Genomic DNA, 23,536 nt, shown 5'->3' on the forward strand with positions numbered 1-23,536 from the left:
GCCAAGCACATTATAGTGATGGGCACGGCCGTTCTTTTGAGTGTACTGAATCATTTAAATCATTTTGTTCAACGGATTCGTTCACCGAATCCTTCGATTCTCTTTCACAAAATCCTTTGAGTGCTTCCTCGTTCAGTTAATGATCCATCCCTGAGGTTCACGTTCACTCAACACGTTCACCAAAGGACTATGTGTCGTTGTTCTCACGTATTGTAAACTAGGAAAGGCGGAGAGATTAAAAAAATAATTATAAAAAAACTTAAGCGAAATGATCACCTACCTGTCTCTCTCAACAAGCTCTCGAACACCCGGCTTGGGTTGTGAACATGCGTGCAGCGAGCTCACCTACTGAACATTCTTCTGTGTCCCCTGACGTCCAGCTTGTCCATCCACAATTCAGCAAACGTTGGATTGTTGGCCCACTAGTAGAGAACCTAACTTGAAATTGGACGGGTGAACATAAAAAGACGGGGCTATTTTGAGGTCATTACTCGCTCCCATTCATGTGAACTGAACTGGTCGCAACAACCATCACTGCCAACAATGAATGCGACCTGCGCCATTTCATCCACTGCAGCTGCATTAAATATTACAAATATAGTGAAGTATTTTTGGAAAGGGGATGTTATGTAAAATCCATGTTTCAAATGACTTTTTATTTCATTTGCTAGATAATTTATTTTTATATTGTTTAATTTTGATTTTAAATTGAAATGTTGCACTGCGCAGCACAGTGAGTGACTGGTTAGCACATCTGCCTCACATTTGTGAGGACCCGGGTTCAAATCCGGCCTCGCCTATGTGGAGTTTGGATGTTCTCCCTGTGCCTGCGTGTGTTTTCTCTGTGTACTACTTGATTGAAGACTCAAAATTGCCCGTAGGTGTAAATGTGAGCGGGAATGGTTGTTTGTTTATATGTTCTCTGCCATACACTGGCGACCAGTTCAGGGTGTACCCCACGTCTCGCCCAAAGATAGCTGGGATAGGCTCCAGCATGCTCATGACCCTAGTGGGGATAAGCGGTAAGGAAAATAGATGGATGGAAGTTGCACAGCAAGTACTGTGCCTGGTTTGTCATAAACATTCTACTCAGAAAGGCACTGAGCACAGAAATTAAAAGATAATTTTATTTAACAGTTATATATAAAAATGATTGCCACCTTTTTATTCACCACAATACAATTTTGTGTGCCCTTACCTCACCTGAAGCGCAGGATTATGGGCAGATGTAAATACCTCTAGTTTGACATTATGCAGCAAAAACATTCCCAGGATATTTCTGGATTCATTTCCATAAACATATTTCTACTATTACTACTCTACGTAAGTCTTGCATTTTCAAGAGCACAGAAAACCTGTAATATTCTACATTATTTAAAGACTGATCAATCCTAAAGTTTGAAGTTAAATCTGGCTAGTTTCCCCTGTGAAGCAGTTCCAGGAAGCTGTCCATCTTCCATGATTGTTTACTTAGAACCAAGCTCCTAAAGTCTTAAACTCAGCCTCTCATTCCTCATTTCTAACTCAAAGTTGCGTAACACAGTACTGATATCCGTGGTCAAGAATATTTTTAGCTTTTAAGAGGAAAAAAAAAAAATCCAGATTCAAGCGAAGGAAAGCAGAGACCTTGAAGAGCACAAGCTGTCAAACTCTCAGGAGGATAATATGGGTATTACTTGATGATGAGAGCAAGACATCATGCTCAAAGGTCAGATCTCACAGGAAATAGTAGGAAGTTGTATTTTAGTTAATAATAATGTAAACTTTACCGATACCAATGGCCAAACCACATTGTACAAATTCTAAGTAAGACGTGCACAATGAACACGTTCTTTTCAAGTACAAAGGGCCATGGAAATATTATATAATATGATAATTAAAGTCCTTGCATCCTTGAAGATTATAAAAGTTCACCCATTTTAACTACAAACCTAAAATGTATTAATAGTCTGCTTTATATCATGACTTGTTATCCACATGAGAGTGAATTTGTATACCCCTGCAAACAACGGCGACAGAACAACATTTGGAGTTAAACTACAGACAGTACATATTTTTGGTCATCCTGTCATCTACTCTATTCACGAAGCACTGACACATGTGATCATCATGTTAAACCTAACCAACTGCAAATATGACCCACTACGACACCAGTCTTTAAAATTTAATGTAGCAATATCCACAAAATACTTGTGTTCAACTTATGTGATAACACAAGAAGCATCTCTCAAACTGAAAAAGCACGACAGTGGGTTTGGTTGAAGAGCTCAACAGATGGATATGCATAAAACACACACACACACACCACCACCCATGAAATGACCCATTGAATGGCCCCTGCAGCCGGCCTCGCGCCGGTGTTCGGGCGGAGGGTTCGTACAGCTTGCGAGTTTGCTTTTCCGGCCTGCGTAGGTGCCACTCGAATGGCACTGGTGACAGCACAAGTCCGTCCGGACTTGTGCAGTTTTTCAACGCTCGGGAGGCCCACTCCCGGATGAGACCGTGACACCCCGTCTTCCCCAGCGGTCCACCCATGGAGTCCGCTGCCCGGTCAGGGTTGGCCGCCGCCCCACCGGCATCAGACGGCAACCGCGGCAGGCCTCCCGATGAGCACAAACATTTTCCAGCCAGCTCCGGACGAGGGCAGGCCCGGTCTATTGGGAATGCAGCCCAAAGCGCATGGTAAACTCCATCTGAGGCTGAATACTGGCACGAGACAGATAGTTGACAATTACCTTAAGGGAAAGTTGAAAAGAACTTTGAAGAGAGACTTCAACAGGGTGTGAAACTGTTGAGAGGTAAACGGGTGGGGCCCGCGCAGTCCGCAAGGGGGATTCAACCTAGCGGCTGGCTGGTCGGCCACAAGGCCCGGACACTCCCCCCCTAAATGGGTAAGAAGCCTGGCTTGCTGGCCTGGAACCGCGTATGGAATGCAAGCCGCCTAATGGGGGACTTTTGGTAAGCAAGGAGTGTGGAACAACTTACCTCCTGAATCACCTAACCCTGAAAATGGATGGCGCTGGAGCATCGGGCCCACACCCAGACGTTGTCTGCAGTTGCGATAACTAACCGCGGAGGGCCTGCCAGGTGCGCACGGAAGCCTCGGGCACGCACTCGGGTGAAGGCGCCACAGGTGCAGATCTTGGTGGTGGTTGCAAATATTTCAAACAAGAGCTTTGAAGGCCGAAGTGGAGAAGGGTTCCATGTGAACAGCAGTTGTGTCAGTCAGTACTAAGTCCCCAAACCTGGAGGGGCAGGGACGGGTGCCGACCCAGGCACCCAGAGCGGCGATGTGAGCGATCTCAGAGAAGCCAAAGGGGGCTGGGCGAGCACCACGGCTGGGGAAGCAGCCACCCGCCCAGCGGTGGCGAGTCGGGGGTTTGCCCTCCCTCGACCGTTTGCCCGGCCCCCGCCCACCGCCACCCTCAGCGTCCGTCTCAACCCGCCACAGTGGGCGGTGACTCTGGATGCATGCCAGGTTCCACCCACAGCAGGTGTTGACGTAATGTGATTTCTGCCCAGTGCTCTGAATGTCAAAGTGAAGAGGTTCAATGAAGTGCGGGTAAACGCCGTGAGTAACTATGACTCTCTTAAGGTAGCCAAATGCCTCGTCATTTAATTAGTGACGCGCATGAATGGATGAATGAGATTCCTACTGTCCCTACCCACCATCTAGCGAAACCACAACCAAGCTTGGCATAATCAGTGGGGAAAGAAGACCCTGTTAAGTTTCAGCGTCTCACCTGCCATCTGCCAGTGGATTTACAGCTTCCTGACGGGCTGGACACAGCAGGTGAGGCTGGGGGAGGCCACCTCATCTACACGCACCATCAACACCAGGGCGCCCCTGAAGTTTGCAGAGGACACAACAGTCATCGGCCTCATCAAAGATGGTGACGAGTCTGCGTATTGACAGGAAGTGGAGCGGCTGGAGCTGTGATGCGGCTGACACAACCTGGAGCTGAACACGCTCAAGACTATAGAGATGATTGTGGACTTCATGAGGCATCCTTTGCCACAGCTGCACTTCACGCTGGGTGTCAACCGTCAAGACCTTCAAGTTCCTGGGAATTACAGTCTCTCAGGACCTGAAGTGGGACTTAAACATCAAATCCATCCTCAAAAAGGCCCAGCAGAGGATGTACTTCCTGCGGCTTCTGAGGAAGCACAGACTGCCACAGGCAGTTGAGGCAGTCTACACAGCGGTCATCAAATCAGTCTTGTGCTCTTCCATCACAGTCTGGTTTGGTGCTGCTACAAAAAAGGCCAAACTCCGACTGCCACGGACAAACAAAACTGCTGAAAAGCTTGTCGGTACCCCCCTCCCGACCCTTGAGGACTTGCATGCTGCCAGAACTAAGACAAGAGCATGCAAAATCTTCTTGGACCCTCCACATCCTGGTCACCACCTCTTCCAGCTCCTTCCCTCAGGTAGGAGCTACCGAACAATGCAAACTAAAACTAGCAGACATTCCAACAGCTTCTTCCCTCTTGCCATTAATTTCTTAAACAATTAACTTACAATTCCATTGCAACATGCTGCCAATTTTCTGTCTTGAGTTTGTTGTCACATTTCTGTCGGGCCACGTATACATTACTTATGCACTCACTGTTGTAGTCTCGCCACGCTGAACTATTTGCATATCGGTTGTTGACCAATCCTGGCCAATCATGTGCCTGAGTAGCATCTGCGACATTTGCACAATCGACATTGTCCCAGATTATCGCACTCCTCGTCACTTTAAACTGCATACATTTCTTTAAGTCTCGGCACCCTTTGCACAATGGTCATTGCACCAGACTATTGCTCTATAAGTCATTCAAACTGCTTTAACTGCGAGAGGACTCTGCACCTTTTTGCACAATTGTCAAAAAAATAAAAATATATATCTCTATAATATATATACTATCTATATATATCCATCCATCCATCCATCCATTTTCTGAGCCGCTTGTCCTCACTAGGGTCGCGGGTTTGCTGGAGCCCATCCCAGCTATCATCGGGCAGGAGGCGGGGTAAACCCTGAACTGGTTGCCAGCCAATCGCAGGGCACATACAAACAAACAACCACTCGCACTCACAGTTACACCTACGGGCAATTTAGAGTTGTCAATTAACCTACCATGCATGTTTTTGGGATGTGGGAGGAAACCGGAGTGCGCAGAGAAAACCCATGCAAGCACAAGGAGAACATGCAAACTCCACACAGGCGGGGCCGGGGATTGAACCCCTGTCCTCAGAACTGTGAGGCAGACGCTCTAACCAGTAGTTCACCGTGGTGCATATATATATATATATATATATATATATATATATATATATATATATATATATATATATATATATATATATTTTTTTTTTTTTTTTTTTTTTTTTGAACTGGCATTTCCAGATTACTAGCAACCTTTTATTGCTCAGTGACTGTTTTTCTCAATGTCTTTATGTCTCAAAAGTGTTCTCTGTCAATTGAGTGTCTGTTGTCGTACTGGAGCGGCTCCAACTCCCGGAGACAAATTTCTTGTGTGTTTTTGACATACTTGGCAAAACAAAGATGATTCTGATTCTGGAAGTATCACATTCAGCCTGGATGTCTCAGCTCCAGCCTGGAAGTACCACATCCAGCCTGAAAGTGCCACCGCCAGACTGGATGTCCCAGCTTCAGCCTGTGACATCCAGAAAAAACAGCAAAATAATAAAGAAAATAATAAACTTGCAGCACAGTAATATGGGCTGCTTGCTTCGCAAGCACTACCACTGTAGTAACAACAACAACAATAATAATAATAATAACGCGATTGGCTGGCGACCAGTTCAGGGCGTACCCAGTCTCTCGCCCGCGACCCTAGAGAGGATAAGCGGTACAGAAAATGGATGGATGGATAACAATAATTATAATTATCCTACTCCTCCTCATCATCATCATCTTGCTCGTTGACGAGCGAAGACGTAGAAGTCCCGCCTAGTCTCAATTCTATTGGCATCCATTTTAACCGTAAACGCCAACGAATATGTGGATTGGCCTGAAATACATTCAATCATAGTAAGAACAAATGTCATTGGTTCGCTCTGCGATTGTTCCCATTTTGGAAGGAGGGGGTTTCTAGCTTCAGTCTCAGTCGACTCAACAGGATCTTGTGTTGGACAGGAGGTTTCGACTTGACGACTGATGCTCAATCCTCGGGTGATTTTACATTAGATTTGGGAATTGTGAGTACAATAAATCAAACAATTGTGTCTTTTTTTTATCAGTAGAAAGTCAACAGCGCGACCACTGTTTAACTGCTCTTCGAGACATTAGCCTACGATTCCGTAATGTTTTCTCATTGACGGCATTTGCTGAACTTCGTACACATTGAGTAGTCCGTCCTTCTCGTCAGACAGACGGTTGTGGTAAATTTGGTATCTGCCAGCAAAATGAGTACATTTCAAAGCTTGGGACATGTAGCAGCATCTGAACACGTTTACCTATCAAATAAAAATGATTAGCTAAAAATATGGCCTCATCGAAGTCTGTGTTCGCGCTAGAATATATAGGAGAAAAGAATGCTTTAAATGTTACTTACATTCATAATGTAATCAAATGAGTCGGTAGATAGCTTATGTGCTAACTTTGTTTTGGTATGTTAAATAATGGTCAAAGTATGGCGAAGCAGTGTTGGTCGATTTGTTTTTAATGTTATTGTTGTTGCTTATAAGTGTTTTGTTTTTAACTCAAGGTTTTCACATTTTGTAGTCCTTTTTAGTCATAGCTTGTTTGGAGAAGTCAGTAACTCTTGCCAATCAATATATATATACCTATGTGATGCACATGTAAGTTAAAACTCATTCACTGCCAGCCTTCCCAGTTAACATGGACATTTGACTTCCAAAGCTGTCAATGGCAGTGAATGTGTTAATAGTTGTCATTATTTAAACTTACACACACACGAAGAACAATGTGTTAAGAGAAGTCTGAATCTAATAAATACATGTATAAAAAATGCCTTTGAATATAACCATTTGAGTAGATCTTTTAAGAAGGTCTTATTAACTGTGAAGGAATATTTGTGGTAGCTGAGTTGCCACAATAACCTCTTGTCGTGTTTACATCTGAAGATAATGTATGTTTGTTTACCCTGTAGACCACATGTTAAGTGAGTATGTAAAAAGGTTTGGTATTAGAGATTACTAATATATTATATATATATATATATATAAAGCATATTTGTTGGGAGTCTGTCTGATGAGAGAAGTTGAAATGATATATGCATCTTTGTATTTATGTTGTTGTGTTACAAATGGTTCACATTAAGGCCACACACACACACACACACACACACACACACACACACACACACACACACACAAGTACTTAATCCCAAATACTCTTGCTAAATTTTGAGTGAAACTGTTGGAAGGTGAATCGACACCATATTCTGAGTTACAGAGCACTCTGGAGCAAGTTCTCTTGAAGAATTTCTCTATATTTGGCAGCTGTCATTTTACCCTCTATGCGGACCAGTTGCGCAGTTCCTGCAGCATAAAAACAGCCCCACAGCATGATGCTGCCACCACCATGCTTCACAGGAGGGATGGTGTTAGCCAGATGATGAGCAGTGCCTTTTCTTCTCCAAATATGATGCTTGCTCAGGCCAAAAAGTTCTATTTTGGTTTCAGAATTTTGTTTCTGCATGTCTGAGAATCCTTAATGTGTGTTCTGGCGAAGTCCAAGTGGGCTGCCATGTGCCTTTTAGTGAGAAGTGGCTTCCCTCTGGCCACTCTACCATAAAGGCCTGATTGATGGAGTGCGTAAGCAATGGTTGATCTTTTGGATGGTTCTTCTATCTCTGCAAGGGAACACTGGAGCTCTGCCTTAGTGACCATAGGGTTCTTGTTCACCTCTCTGACCAAAGCCCTTCTTGCCTGGTTACTCAGCTTTGTCGGACGGCCAGATCTAGGAAGTTCTTCTGTTTTCATTTCCATTTTCCAAACTTCTTCCATTTCCGAATAATCAAGACCACAGTGGTTTTCGGGACCTTCAATGCTGCTGAAATTCTTTCATATCCTTCTCCAGATTTGTGCCTTCACACAATCTGGTCTCGGAGGTCTGCAGACAATTCTTTCGACTTCATTGCTTGGTGACCCCTAAAGGCTCTGTTGTAGCCTCTAGCAGAATGTTTGCTGAGCAAACATTGAGCTGTTTTTCTTAGGCTGGAACTGGGGCTTTAATCTAGGTGGCGGGAATTATGAACAGTTCTAAAGTTCAATGTTAGCAGAAAACCTTCAGTCTTTAGCTTGAAAGCAAAATAAATGCCATACAAAAGCCGACACCTTAACTTTATTTGGGGTTAATCAGAGGCACTTTCAATGGTGGCAGCTGTGTGCTACTGACTCCCATTTAACATGAGTTTGAATTTGATTGGATTGTTCTGAATGCTGCCACATCCACAGTTGTAAATTTTGAACAAAATATTTTCTTATTGTTTAATTGTGTTGTACAGTTTATAGGCCACATTAGTGGTGGAACAAGTTTTGTAATGATTTATCTTGGTCTAATTTGGTCACAAAACCTGACAAGCCAATTTTCCTTAAAATAGGATTGCTTCTGTTGGAACTTGATATTCTATCATGAAATTTGTGAAAATTATGCACTGTCGAAAGTGTAGTATTTATGCTTTTCTGTGTTGTATTTGTTCTGTTCCTTAATAACTAGACTTCTGAGTGAGGACCGCCACCATGTCGGTGACTGTTCATGAGAATCGGAAATCCCGCACCAGCACGGGATCCATGAACATTTCCCTGTTCCACAAGCCTTCGCACCCTGAACTTGTCTTGACTCATCTAAACACAATGAGGAAACAGTGCATGTTCACAGATATCACACTGTGGGCTCGGGACCGGTCCTTCCAATGTCACAGGTAAGAAAATTGTTGTTGCGTCAAATGTATTTCTGCTTGTTGTATATGTACGTATATATTTTAATCGCTCATTATCAACTTTGATCGATAATAATTAGGGGTGTAGTGATTCGTTTTAACAATGATTTGATTTGTATCACGATTAGCGGTTGCCGATTCAATTCCAGGACGATTTTGGTTCATCTCGAATGATACGATCCAAAACGATGCAGTGGCTTGAAATCGATTCAGTAGCCAAAATTCAACCAGTGCGAGTGTAAAATAAATACCTTGATACTGGACAGTACAGGTGAAATTTTCTAAATTCCTTTTGTTTCTTGTAAAGGTATCAGGTAAAATTACTTATGGACATACACTAAACCATTAATGGAAAATACATTCACACTTTACAGTGCTGTGAAAATTATTTGCCACTTATCAAATTCTATTTTTTCCCCATAGTTTCCTTACTTTGTTTAAGATCGTCAAACAAATGTAAATATTTGACAAAGATAACCCAAGTAAACGCCGGCACGGTTGACGACTGGTTAGCACATCTGCCTCACAGTTCTGGGGACCGGGATTCAAATCTCGGCCCCTGCCTGTGGAGTTTGCATGTTCTCCCCGTGCCTGGGTAGGTTTTCTCCGGGCGCTCCGGTTTCCTCACACATCCCAAAAACATGCTTGGTAGGTTGATTGAAGACTCTAAATTGCCCGCAGGTGTGAATGTGAGTGCGGTGAGTGCGAATGGTTGTTTGTTTGTATGTGCCCTGAGATTGGCTGGCGACCGGTTCAGGGTGTACCTCGCCTCCCGCCCGAAGATAGCTGGGATAGGCTCCAGCAGCCCGCGACCCTAGCGGTAAAGAAAATGGATGGATGGAACCCAAGTTAACAAAATGCTGATTTTAAATGGTGATTTTATTAATTAAGAAAAAAATCTATTCAACGCTACCTGGCCGTGTGTGAAAAGGTAATTGCCCCCCTTGTTAAGTCACAAATTAACTGTGGCTAATCACAGCTGAGTTCATTTTCACTGACCGAACCCAAGCCTGATTACTTCCAGACCTGTTCAATCAAGAAATCACTTAAATAGAACCTGTCTGATGTGAATGTGAATGGTTGTCTGTGTCTGTATGTGCCCTGCTGCGACTGACTGGCGACCAGGTCAGGATGTACTCCGCCTTTCGCCCGAAGTCTGCTGGGATAGGCTCCAGCGCCATGTGACTCTGAACAGGATAAGCGGTGTTGAGAATGGCTGGAGAACCTGTCTGACAAAATGAAGTCGGCCAAAAGATCTCAAAAAGCTGCAACAAAATTCCACGATCCAAAGAAATTTAAGAATGAATGAGAAATAAAGTAATTGACCTCTATCAGTCCGGAATGGGTTACAAATCCATTTATAAAGCTTTATAAAGATTTTTAAAGCTAAAGACTCAAACAAACCACAGTGAGCGCCATGATCCACAAATGGAGAAAACGTGGCGAACCTTACCAGGAGTGGCCAGCCAACAAAAATTACTCCATGAGCACAGCCACAACTCATCCAGGAGGTAAAAAATGAACTCAGGACAATATCTGAACAACTGCAGGCCTTCCCTGCAGGTCAGTGTCCAGGACTCAACAATAAGGAAAAGACTGGGTAAAAATGGCAGAGTTCCAAGTTGAAAACCGCTGCTGACCAAAAGGAACATGAAGGCTCATCTTACTTTTGCAATAAAACATCTGAATGATTCCCAAGACTTTTGGGGAAATATTCTATGGACTGACGAGACAGAAATGGAACCTTTCTGAAGGTGTGTGTCACCTTACATATAGCATGAATGTAACACAGCATTTCAGAAAAATAACCTCATAACAACAGTCAATCATGGTGGTGGTAGTGTGAAGGTCTGGGGGTGCTTCAAACTGTAGGACCTGGATGACTTGCCTCAGCGACGTGACGTGATTGATGGAACCATGAATTCTGCTCTTTACCAGAAACCCCTGAAGGAGAACATTCAGGCCCATCAGTTCGTGACTTCAAAGCTGAAGCACTCTTGGGTTCTGAAGCAGGACAACGATCCACAACACGTTAGCAAGTCAATTTCTGAATGGCTTAAAAAAGGTTTTGGAGTGGCCAAATCAAAGTCCAGACTTGAATCCGATTGAAATGCTGTGGCATTACCTTAAAAAGGACATTCTTGCTTCAAAACCCTCCAGTGTTGCTGAACTAAAACAAATGGGCCAAAATATCTCCACAGAGATTTGAAAGACTCATTGCCAGTTATTGAAAACTCTTGCTTTTAGTTGTTGCTGCTGAGGGTGGCCTGACCAGTTTGTAGCGTTAGGGAGGAATTACTTTTTCACACAGGGCCAAGTAGCTTTGAATAGTTATTTTTCCTTCATTAATAGAATCACCTTTAAAAACAGCATTTTATGTTTACTTGAGTTATCTTTGTCTGATATTTACATTTGTTTGATGATCTTTTACTTTAAAGTGGAGAAACTATGCAAAAAAATAAGAATTTCAGAAGGGGGCAAATACTTTCAAATAAAGTGAAACTAACATCTCTTCAGGTTGGATTACCAGTAGATTTTACCTGCTACCTCTGTTGTTTTTCAACATATATTACATTTGTTAAAAATAAACACACTTACTGTAATTGAAAACAAAATATGTAATGCTCACCTCTCCTAGAGCAGTCACCTTATCGTGGTGGAGGGGTTTGTGTGTCCCAATGATCCAAGGAGCCAATTTGTCTGGGGCTTCACGCCCCTGGTAGGGTCACTCATGGCAAACAGGTCCTAGGTGAGGGACCAGACAAAGCACGGCTCCAAAAACCCCTATGATGAATAAAATTAATGGATTTAGGTTTCCCTATGCCGGACGCGGGTCACTGGGGCCCCCCTCTGGAGCCAGGCCTGGAGGTGGGTCTTGAAGGCGAGTGCGTGGTGGGCCCGGCCGGGCACAGCCTGAACGGCTAATGTGGGTCCCCCTTCCCATGGGCTCACCACCTGTGGGAGGGGCCATAGGGGTCGGGTGCAGTGTGAGCTGGGCGGTGGCCGAAGGCGGGGACCTTGGCGATCCGATCCCCAGCTACAGAAACTGGCTCTAGGGACGTGGAATGTCACCTCTCTGGCAGGGAAGGAGCCCGAGCTGGTGTGTGAGGTTGAGAAGTTCCGACTAGATATAGTCTGGCTCGCCTCCACACACGGCTTGGGCTCTGGTACCAGTCCTCTTGAGAAGGGTTGGACTCTTTTCAACTCTGGAGTTGCCCATGGTGAGAGGCGCCGAGCAGGTCTGGGTATACTTATTGCCCCCCGGCTCGGCCCCTGTACGTTGGGGTTCACCCAGGTGGACGAGAGGGAAGCCTCCTTCCGCCCTGGGGTGGGGGGGACGGGTCCTGACTGTTGTTTGTGCCTATGCACCACACAGCAGTTCAGAGTACCCAACCTTTTTGGAGTACTTGGAGGGGGTGCTGGAGAGCACTCCCGCTGGGGACTCCATTGTTCTGCTGGGGGACTACAATGCTTACGTGTGCAATGACAGTGAGACCTGGAAGGGTGTGATTGGGACGACCGCCCCCGATCAGAACCCGAGTGGTGTTCTGTTATTAGACTTCTGTGCTCACCACAGATTGTCCATAACGGACACCATGTTCAAGCATAAGGGTGTCCACACGTGCACTTGGCACCAGGACGCCCTAGTACGGCGTTCAATGATCGACTTTGTGGTCGTGTCATCGGACTTGTGGCCGTATTTCTTGGACACTCAGGTGAAGAGAGGGATGGAGCTGTCAACTGATCACCACCTGGTGGTGAGTTGGCTCCGATGGTGGGCGAAGATGCCGGTCCGACCTGGCAGGCCCAAACGTTTTGTGAGGGTCTGCTGGGAACGTCTGGCAGAACTTCTGACAACAGATTGGTGCAGCGTCTGCAGTAATGCGGACTTTGTATCGGTCCGTTGTGGTGAAGAAGGAGCTAAGCCGAAAGGTGAAGCTCTCTATTTACCGGTCGATTTACATTCCTACCTATGGTCACGAGCTGTGTGTCGTGACCGAAAGAACAAGATCCCGGATACAAGCGGCCGAAATTAGTTTCCTCCGCAGGGTGTCCGGGCTCTCTCCCTTAGAGAGAAAGGGTGAGAAGCTCGGTCATCCGGGAGGAGCTCAGAGTAGAGCCGCTGCTCCTCCGCATTGAGAGGACCTAGATGAGGTGGCTCGGGCATCTGTTTAGGATGCCTCCAGGACACCTCTCTGGTGAGGTTTTCCAGGCATGTCCCACCGGGAGGAGACTCGCTGGAAAGACTAAGTCTCTCGGCTTACCTGGGAAGGTCTCAGGATCCCCTCGGAAGAGCTGGAGGAAGTGGCTGCGAAGAGGGAAGTCTGGGCTTCCCTGCTAAAGCTACTGCCCCCGCGACCCAACCTTGGATAAGCGGAAGAAAATGGATGGATGGATGGATGGATGGACGGATGTAATGTTCAAAGGTTCAAATCATATTTATTACTACCCAGTAGTGGTTACGTAGCTTGTGATGTACAACTATCTGTTGTGTTATGCTGCAATATGTCCATGATGGAATTTTGTACTTTGGCTGAAGCATGTTCACCAACCTTTGAGCTCTCGTGCTATCATGAGGAAGACGTGCTTGAAACGTCTCACAAATAAATGTTTGGCCTCGCTTACTTCTTGGAACTGTACATCAATGTAGTGACTTCTTATATTACTTGTAATCCCCGACTTGTAGACGACCACGGTCATTAAACAGTGTTTTGCTTCCGTCCGTCATGTTTTCTGCTTTCTCGTTTTTTATTATTGCGAAACAAAAATGCGTCCATACCTTTTAATTGAAGCTTTGCAGGACGTTCCACTAGTTAAGTTTTAGTGCTCTGCTCAGTGCGCCGTGACATTTCCTGCATTGCGCATTTGCATCTCCCATCACCCGCTGCCACAATGCAGCGGATCACGGGAAAACTCCACTGTTTGATACTCCCATGATCCTTTGCGACGTCATAGACACTTTAGGAAACTTAATCGACTCACGCTTAACGTCTATCATTAACGGTGCTAAAACACACACACACACATCCATATAAATTCTGCTGTGCTTAAATCGAATGCAATATTTCTTAGTATTGATACTATCAATTGATTAACTTTTAAAACTATTTAAATTTATATATATTAAGCCGAGGCCAGATTGATCCAATTGGATATAAATTGATATAATGAATGAGTCGTTACACCCCTAATAATAATATGTAGATTAATCCCACAAGGAAAATATTTGATCGAGCGTTGATATTTAGTTAAGCACAAACTCAGTTTTGTTTTCAATCTTTTTTATTTACTTTTATTGCAGTTGTGCTCATAAGGCAAAGTTTGTAAGATGTGTACCATTCTTCAAATTAAACAAGAGTGATCAGGCAAAAATACTTTGTTGCAAAGAAGTCTGTATTTCAGCTGTTTATAGGTTTTTCTTTGCACCCTGAGAAATCATCCTGGCAGTTGTGGCTGACATTTTTGTTGGTCTACCTGACCGTAGCTTGGTATCAACAGAACCACTCATTTTCTACTTCATTATTAGTTTGAACACTACCGATTGCCATTTTCAAATCTTTAGACAGTGTTTCTTTTGCCCCTTGATTTATCAAGTACTCACAGGTGCTTTTATTTTTATTTTTATTATTTATTTATTTATTTATCTTTTGGCTTTCTCCATGCTTCAGTAGCCAGCAAAGTCAGTGCAGCCCTGGATTAGCCGCATCGATCCCTACAAGAGCACGCAGACAGTAATTAAAATCAAACACGTCACAGGTGTGGAAACTAATCACGAACCACTAATAGCCATTTAAAACCGTATGTGTCAAGATATGTATGTACTGTAAACTATTGATCAGGGCATTTGGGTGATTACAGTACCCATCAGAGGTGGTTTGACAAACCAAAAATTGTATTCACGTAAGAGTTTTGTTACTTTCGAATAGAAGTAAAAGCAAAAAAATGGTATTGATGAAAACAATTTTTTTTTAAATTCAGAGCATTAATGTCAAATTAGAATAAAAATAAATAAATGAAATTAAATATGAATATACAAATTCAGATACTGGCCAGCAATAGCACTTTAACTAAAATAATATTATATAGATTCTTAACAAAATTGCAAACAAATGATAAATAGGGACATGCCGATCCAACTTTTTCACTTCCGATCGGATGCCAGTCTTGAGTTTTGGCCGATACCGGTCCGATCCAATTTCAGAAATAATTATACATAATGTGCTTAATTTGTAGTGTGGTATTTTAGAAAAGGCTTGATCCACAGATATTACTCAAACAGAGAACAATAATGCTCATTATTGAGCAACAGTAGGTACTAGTAGGAGAGCCAAGCATCAAAAAGTGGCTTATTTAAGGGTTTAGGTGGGCATTCATGATATACTTTTGTTTGAGGTATTTTTGAGTAGGTATAGTGATTCTGCACTCGAAAAAAAATGTTAGCCCTTACGATCGTCTTGCGAATTGATTCTATGACCATATGCTTGACATTTCACCATGGAGAAAACTGAGCAGAAATACTGGGGCAGGGGAAATTAAATGGCCTCTAGTAGGTACTTGAAATGAATAAAACCTACAGGCATTTGGTATCAATAGAAAGGCATTGTTCAATGCTCATTTTTGATATTATGCAAATTAACATGACATTATTGATGAGGTCTCTGGAGGTCAAAATGTCACAAATTCTGATGGCAGGTGAAACTCTGGGGTACCTGCACACATACTATTTTTTTTCTGGCAACGTGCAAGGGGCTAGAAATGGGATGTCAAACTCGTTTTTGTCACGGGCCAAATCGCAGTTATGGTTCCACTCGGAGGGCCAAGCATCAAAAAGTGCCTTATTTAAGGGTTTAGGTTGGCATTCATGATATACTTTTGTTTGAGGTATTTTTGAGTAGGTATAGTGATTCTGCACTCGAAAAACAATGTTAACCCTTACGATCGTCTTGCGAATTGATGCTATGACTATATGTTTAACATTTTACCTTGGAGAAAAATGTGCAGAAATATTGGGGTAGGGGAAATTAAATGGCCTCTATTGGTATTTGGTATCAATAGAAAGGTATTGTTCCATGCTAATTATTGATATTATGCACATTATCATGACAGGAGCTAAGCCGGAAGGCGAAGCTCTCGATTTAACGGTCAATCTACGTTCCTACCCTCACCTATGGTCATGAGCTGTGGGCCGTGACTGATAGAACAAGATCCTGGATACAAGCGGCGGAAATGAGTTTCCTCCGCAGGGTGTCCGGGCTCTCCCTTAGAGATAGGGTGAGAAGCTCGGTCATCCGGGAGGATCTCAGAGTAGAGCCGCTGCTCCTCCACATCGAGAAGAGCCAGATGAGGTGGCTGGGGCATCTGATTCGCATGCCTCCCGGACGCCTCCCTGGTGACATTTTGCTTTTTTTTTTTCTTCAATCCACAATTAATTTCCCCTGCCCCAGTTTTCTCCATGGTGAAATGTCAAACATATGGTCATAGCATCAATTCGCAAGACGATCTGAAGGGCAGAAACACTATACCTACTCAAAAATACCTCAAACAAAAGTATATCATGCCCACCTCCTTCACAATCTGGGGTTTCCTCCCCTACTAGTATGAGAAAAACTGTCCCATTTATTATTAATGGGTTACATAAATGGGTAAGTGCTGTGCACGTCTTGACCTTTGCGGGTCAGTGTGGTGCGCACAGTGAGATACACACTTAGAGTAAAAAGAAAGTAGAAGTCATCACGGTCGAATATTGTTATTATAAATCGTTTTTCGCAGAGTTTGAAGAATATATGCCAGACAGTATTGTTATATTGCCCGTTTGTGTTTATACACTTTGTATGTTCATCCAGTATTTGTGTACCGATACTCATTATTTTGAGAGCGATATTGCCACGAGATCCATCCTAATATTCGTATGCTCGTCAGTGGTGTTTTTTTATTAATTGTTTGTTAGCTATGAGCTAGCGATTTTTGTGAACAAAAGCAAATAAACTAAGTCTAGCTAGCTAAAACTAAGAAACTAAGTCTGTGATGTATCTGAACATTCAATAAGTGTAATTCTTTTTTGTATCTGTTTAGTTTTACAGTGAACCTCAACTTGAGTGTGTGTTTAGTGTTATTTAGCGTTTGTGTTAATTTCAACAGGAGTGTCAATAAACGACTTTACGCAAGCAACATTCACTCTTACTCCTTGCTACTATGTTAACACCTTAGCAACCTGTTGTTGTAATCACATGGGCCAACCGGGCGCTGCTGGATAGAAGCGCTGGACTGGAGCATGGAAAGGACTGCTTGTATAAGAGTGGTAAAATCAGAGATTATAGATATGGTCCGATCCTTGTTTTTTTTTTTTGTCTGACATCAGACCGATTTCTGATCTCAAAGATCGGATCGGGAGAACTCTAAAGATAACTACAATCTTTAGAAAATAATAGATTAAGGCAAATTTAGCCACAAGAATTGGCCTTATACTTTTTTGTTTACAGTTGTTAAAGAGCACAATAAGATAACAAAAACAGGAACAAGGTAGCTGTACAGTGGATATAAAGGCTACACGCCCCTATTCAAATGCCAGTTTTTTTGTGATATTCAAAATGTTTTCCACCGTTAATGTGACCTATAACCTGTACAAATCAATTGGAAAGAGAAAGATAAAGATATATAGTTGCACAAGTGTGCACAACCTCTTATAACTGGGGATGTGGGTGTGTTCAAAGTTAATCAAAATTCACATAGTAGCAATGTTTAATGGTACTTAAATTGTATGAGGGGCTAAAGTAAGCATATGCATAGGCCTGTCAAGATAAATAATATATCGACTTGTATTGCAGCTCATTATTCTTTATTTCAGAGTAAAGAAAAACAATTTAATAAAAAAACAAGAATATAAATTATAATAAAAACAACAACAATAGCGGCACGGTAAATGACTGGTAAGCATATCTGCCTCACAGTTCTGAGGACCCGGGTTCAAATCCGGCCTCGCCTGTGTAGAGTTTGCATGTTCTCCCCGTGCCTGCGTGGGGTTTCTCTGGGCACTCCGGTTTCCTCCCACATCCCAAAAACATGCATGGTAGTTTCATTGAAAACTCTAAATTGCTCGTAGGTGTCAATATGAGTGCGAACGGTTGTTTGTTTACATGTGCCCTGCAATTGGCTGGCGACCAGTTCAGGGTGTACCCCGCCTCCCGCACGAAGATAACTGGGATATTCTCCAGCAGGCCCGTGACCTTAGTGAGGATAAGCGGTACAGAAAATGCATGAATAAGAACAACAATAATAATAACAAAAATACTGATTTAAAAGCAATAAAATAATAAAAAGGCTTTATTTCTCGCAATTTCAGAGGGATTAAAAAACAACAATAGTGTTCATCGTTATAGTTTTTGGGAAACCATACGTCTTTAAAAAATTATCGTGACAGGACTACATATGCAAAGATTTCTTGTAGATGGAAATTTCCACGTTTGGGTTGTTCTTTTTCGTAGTTTTAGATGTAAACATGGAATGAATGTGAGGCCAGGAATTTCCTGCCTCTTGTGGATGTGAGTCGTGCCGTTTTATCCTACTTTTTTTCCCCCTGCCATGCGTCACGTAAATGAGCCGCTTTGAAAACTTTGCTTCTGTGTGAGCAAGGCTGCAGAGGCTTTGTGTGTGGTCATGTAACTGCCTGCCTCCGTTTGATTGATGAAATTAAGTCAAACATCACTCGTGTTTTTGTTGGATCGGTGAAACAGAGTCATGTGACGGCACCTGAAGCAAAAGTCTCTCTGACGAACCAAAACAAAATAGTTCACATAAGCAAAAATGAGTAGATAAAAATAAACATAGCGAACAGAATGTAGCTCAGTGTAAAGGAGTAAAAGTACTGTTCTGTAAATAAATACACACAAGTAAAAAATATAATTATGCATTAAAACTACTCTGACACTTCATCCAGAAAGTTACTTGAGTAAATGTAACAGAGTAAATGTAGTGCATTACTACCCACCTCTGATTATCATTAGGATGTAAAAAGGGCACACGCATTTATGTGATATGAAATGGATTACCTGACCACTATCCTTAAATAATAGTTTTCCACATGATCAGTCATATTTTCCCCCCAAAATTCCAATATTTCACAAATTCCGCAAGGGTTCAGAATGTAAACTTATGAGCACAACTGTTGTCCTGTTGGCAACTTTTTGGAAGTGCCTAACTTAAAACTTTGCATTTTACAGGGCAGTATTGGCTGCTTGTAGCCGTTACTTTGAAGCCATGTTCAGTGGAGGGCTACGAGAAAGTATGGACAGTGAAGTCAATTTCAGAGACAGTATACACCCCGAGGTACTAATATTACAATATTACTTGCAAATGAAGTGAAAATAGTGAACCTGTACATATTCACAGTTCTGCATTTGTAAATTTGCCGATTTTTGTATATTTTTTTTTTTTTTAAAGGTATCCTCTGTTATTTGCTGAAAAGCTCAACCATTTGCTGTTTTTGTGCTCAGGCTAGAAGGTGTGATGATGAATGTTGGCAGTGGTTATGCCTGACAGAGGGGATGTCAGTTGGAGGAGAAGGACAAGTTCTGGATTGAGATGGATGAGTTTATAGATGGAGTAATCCTAGAGGGGAGTGAGTGGTTATTGGAGCAGACCTCAATATGGCATGTTGGTGAAGGGAACCAAGGTGATGAGACTGTGATCGGCAGGTTTGGTGTTAGAGAAAGCAATTATGAAGGACAGACGGTGCTGAATTTTGCAAGGAACATAGGCGAACTTACAATAGTGGAGGCAGGTGCACAAAGGTGAACTATATCCCATGTAGATGATGCAACCCGAAGGAGATTGGAGATAGTAGAAGGATGCTGGAAATGGCACCACGAGGTAGGAGGCAAAGGGAAAGACCAAAGAGGAAGGACTAAGACTTACAAAAAGCTGAAGTTAGACCATAGGATGCAGAGGACAGAAGCGATTGAAGAGAATGATTTGCTGTGGGGATCGATCCCTGAATGTGGTTAAGCCGGAAGGGAAAAAAGACCATGTCATTGGCATCAAAAGAACTGCCTGAAATTGTTTTTATATCCTACTTGTCAGATCACTTAAAATGAACTCTCAAGGTTAAAAGTCAGTCTTGGCATCCTGCTGGCGTCTGTGATTTGATCTGTATTGTTATGTGTTTTGGACGCTTGTCTTAGGCATTATTATTAGAAAAAAACCTTTAACTTCCTTAAACTTTAACTTGTAGGGCTGCACGATATAGGGAAAAAATTACATTGCGATTTTTTTAATTTAATTTTTTTTATTTAAAAATTTTTTTTTTAAACCCTGCCTTATACAGTATATTGTGATGTGAAAATAAACAGGATAACATACTGGTGATGTGAAAACTAGCACACATTTTACACAGTTTATAATAGCTTCAGTAGAAAATAAACTATGCTCAGCAGAGCACAGAAGTACTGTATGCTGAGATATTTGTGTGAAATGCACTATAGCAGTGTTCCCCAACCTTCTTTGCACCGCGGACCGGTTAAGAGTCTGCATTTTTCTCATGGACTGGCTGTGGTGGCGTGTGCACACACACACACACACACACACGCACGCACGCACGCACGCACACACACACACACACACGCACGCACGTACACACGCACACACACACACATATATATATAGCCTGGTTGGGCGAACTCCCATGCACCCTCGAGGACACTGCCGAAGGTGGAGAGCTGGTCCATTGTTCCATGGCCAGAACGAAAGCCACACTGCTCCTCCTAAATCTGAGATTTGACTTCCCGACGGACCCTCCTCTCCAGCACCCCGGAGTAGACCTTAGCAGGGAGACTGAGGAGTGTGATCCACCTGTAGACCATCACCCCAGTCTGCCAATCCAGAGGCACCTTTCCCGATGTCTCTACACCGACTCACAACGTCCCGAGTCGAGGTCAGCAGCGCCCCATCCCCACTATACACAGTGTTGATGGTGGACTGCTTCCCCCTCTGAAGACGCCGGATGGTGGACCAGCATTTCCTCAAAGCCATTTCCTCAACGAACTCCTCCCGCGCCCAAGTTTTTGCCTCAGTGACCACCAATATATTGAGAGAGAGCGAGAGAGAGAGCAACAGCAATGGATAACACAAAAATACGGTACAAATTGTGCAAATACAAATGAGCAATATCGCGGGACCGTGAAGTAACAACCGTCATATAGTGAAGGATTACTGTATCTGTACTCCGTGATGATAAGTTGCAGGGACTCATTGTTCTAGGGCTAGGACTTATTGTTTTCAGACATGTGCATCCTGCGATTCACATCGTCTCAAGTGTAAAATGATCTATGCATCAATATTATTAATTTGCTCTTGCAGGTCTTGGAGCTTCTGCTGGATTTCGCCTATTCTTCTCGAGTCATTATAAATGAAGAGAACGCTGAATCATTGTTGGAAGCAGGAGACATGTTGCAGTTTCATGACATCCGGGATGCCGCAGCAGAATTTTTAGAAAAAAACCTTCATTCATCCAACTGTTTGGGGATGATGCTATTATCAGATGCCCATCAGTGTAAAAGATTGTACGAGCTGTCATGGAGGATGTGCCTACTACACTATGAAACGGTAAAAAGACACACTTAACACATATCCATTAATTTACCGACACTATAATAATTGGATAATTGCACAGTGGATTCCTTTTTTATACATTAATCTACATGAGGGGTGCCCACTTTTCTGGATGATGTGTTACTTTTAAAATGTTCAAGTCAAAATCTGTCACCACGCAAATAGTAAACATTTGAGCTGCACAATATATCGTTTGAAGATAGTCATCGCAATGTACTTGTGCACAGTAGTCACATTGCAGGTCCTGCAATGTACCGCGGCCCCTAACCTTCAAATTGTCTTTTTAAGCAGTTTTTTTTAGGAGGGGCTGTGTGCAGTTTTACAGTTGGTGATCAATTCTCTAAATGAGAGGCAAAATGTGCTTGCTTCAAGCTGTTTGTCACTTCCAGTTGTATATTACTGTAAAACTGAAAAAAATGAACATCAGCTATGTTGCATGTAACATACATTAATGTGAAAAGCCATAGACTACTAACGGAAATTTTCACCGATTTTATGGCAATTAGAAACCTTGGTGGGCTACGGTTATTCCGAAGGGTCTTGTATAAGTACATTCCAGCCTGTGTAGCATTAACTAATGCACTGAAATATGGAATGCAGAGTATGTTAAAGCATATGTATAAAATAACAGACTGATGGCAAAAGAAATGAATACCGTAATTTCTTGTATAATGTGCAATTGTTTCCCCAAAAAATCTTCAAAAGTCAATAGTGCGCATAATACATAATGTAGGTATTGTAAAAGAAAAAAAAATAATTCACAATGAATGGTATCATAATTTCTCGTGGATAATGCGCACCCCCAAAGTTGTAAAAATTCTGGAAAACCCTTCTACCTATGTATAATGCATGTATACAATGCATGATTTTGCTTCTCCCCATATGACCAAAACATCAAGTATTATCTGTATTTTGTTAGTTTTTTTCCAAAGAATTACTCTGAAGTTAAGCACTTTATATGAACACGTATTACTTTCTTTTTATTTACTTGTTCTTATTTTTAAATTCACACCCCTACTTTTATTTAGTAAATGAGAAAACACACAGTTATGCTCATATGTTTGATTACCCAGGCAGAATTTGTAAGATGGGTACAATTCTTTAAGAAAACATGAAGGGCCAGGTTAAACACATTTAATTTTATTTTAATGGAATTCAAATTAAACTGTCAAGCATTTCAGAAAACATACATGCAAATCAGTCGCCTTTTAGCGCAATTCGCCGTTTTTAACTCAAAATAGGCCATTTACGTGAATCGTATAGATTCGATGAGTTTTTCCTGGAGGGGGTGGGGGGCTGACGTCATAGGCTGTTTCGTCCTCCTTTAACGCTGGCAGCGAGATCCATTCCACACATTCACCATCCACACACAGATGTAATTTCTGAATATTACTCCGTGGCGGACGAATATGCGAGCACATTAGCCTGAGGTTCTGCCTATGCGGTTGGGACCTGCTTTAGACAAGTCACAGAAGTTGACGAGACCAGAAGAAAAACACTTGGATGTCATTTCTTAATAATTCTCCGCGGTAGACGACTATGCGAGCGCATTGGCCTGAGGTTCCGCCTGTGCTCTCGGGACCTGCTTGGAACAAGTCACAGGAGTTGACGAGACCAGAAAAAACACTTCCGCCGGTTCTGCTGTTAAGAAGTAATGGTACTTTTACTCCGTTACAATGATCTAAATGTTGCTCGCTACTTTTATTGATCAATTATTGCTGATTTATCAACTATTTCGTGCGCGAGACTACAACTTCGACTTCTGCAACGGGCGCTGTTTGCGCCAATCCAATTTCAGCGGTAGTGACCTTAAGTCTAGTTCACCAATCAATTGACACAAGAAAGTCACATGACGTCACACGTCTTTTATTGGGCTTCTCGGGCAGAGGTATTCACACTAGGTAAGCCTGCACCGCTGATCGTCGTGCCTACGTTGGGGCCATGTTGGGAAGGTCGTCGTGACCATGAAGGCAACTGCGCGCTACTCGGATGCGTTGTTGTAGTGTTGACTGTCCAC

The 23,536-nt window shown here is 42.7% G+C and overlaps 1 protein-coding gene across 3 annotated transcripts in view; it reads left to right on the forward strand.

The window, feature by feature from the left end:
* Positions 1–6,089: 6,089 nt before the first annotated feature.
* The window catches only part of enc2 (ectodermal-neural cortex 2), a 40,613-nt gene continuing 23,166 nt past the window's right edge, over positions 6,090–23,536 (forward strand). For 2 of the 3 annotated variants that reach the window (XM_061772882.1, XM_061772883.1), the window contains exons 1-4: positions 6,090–6,208; positions 8,694–8,898; positions 19,134–19,239; positions 21,268–21,513. In XM_061772882.1, the coding sequence (XP_061628866.1) occupies positions 8,717–8,898; positions 19,134–19,239; positions 21,268–21,513 (534 nt within the window). In that variant the 5' untranslated portion in view covers positions 6,090–6,208; positions 8,694–8,716. Of the gene's footprint in view, positions 6,209–8,693; positions 8,899–19,133; positions 19,240–21,267; positions 21,514–23,536 lie in introns of those variants that run through there. The other variant, XM_061772884.1, reaches the window with a different exon arrangement.

The sequence above is a fragment of the Phyllopteryx taeniolatus genome, chromosome 5 (assembly GCF_024500385.1).
Source record: "Phyllopteryx taeniolatus isolate TA_2022b chromosome 5, UOR_Ptae_1.2, whole genome shotgun sequence".
Classification (NCBI taxonomy): Eukaryota; Metazoa; Chordata; class Actinopteri; order Syngnathiformes; family Syngnathidae; genus Phyllopteryx; species Phyllopteryx taeniolatus.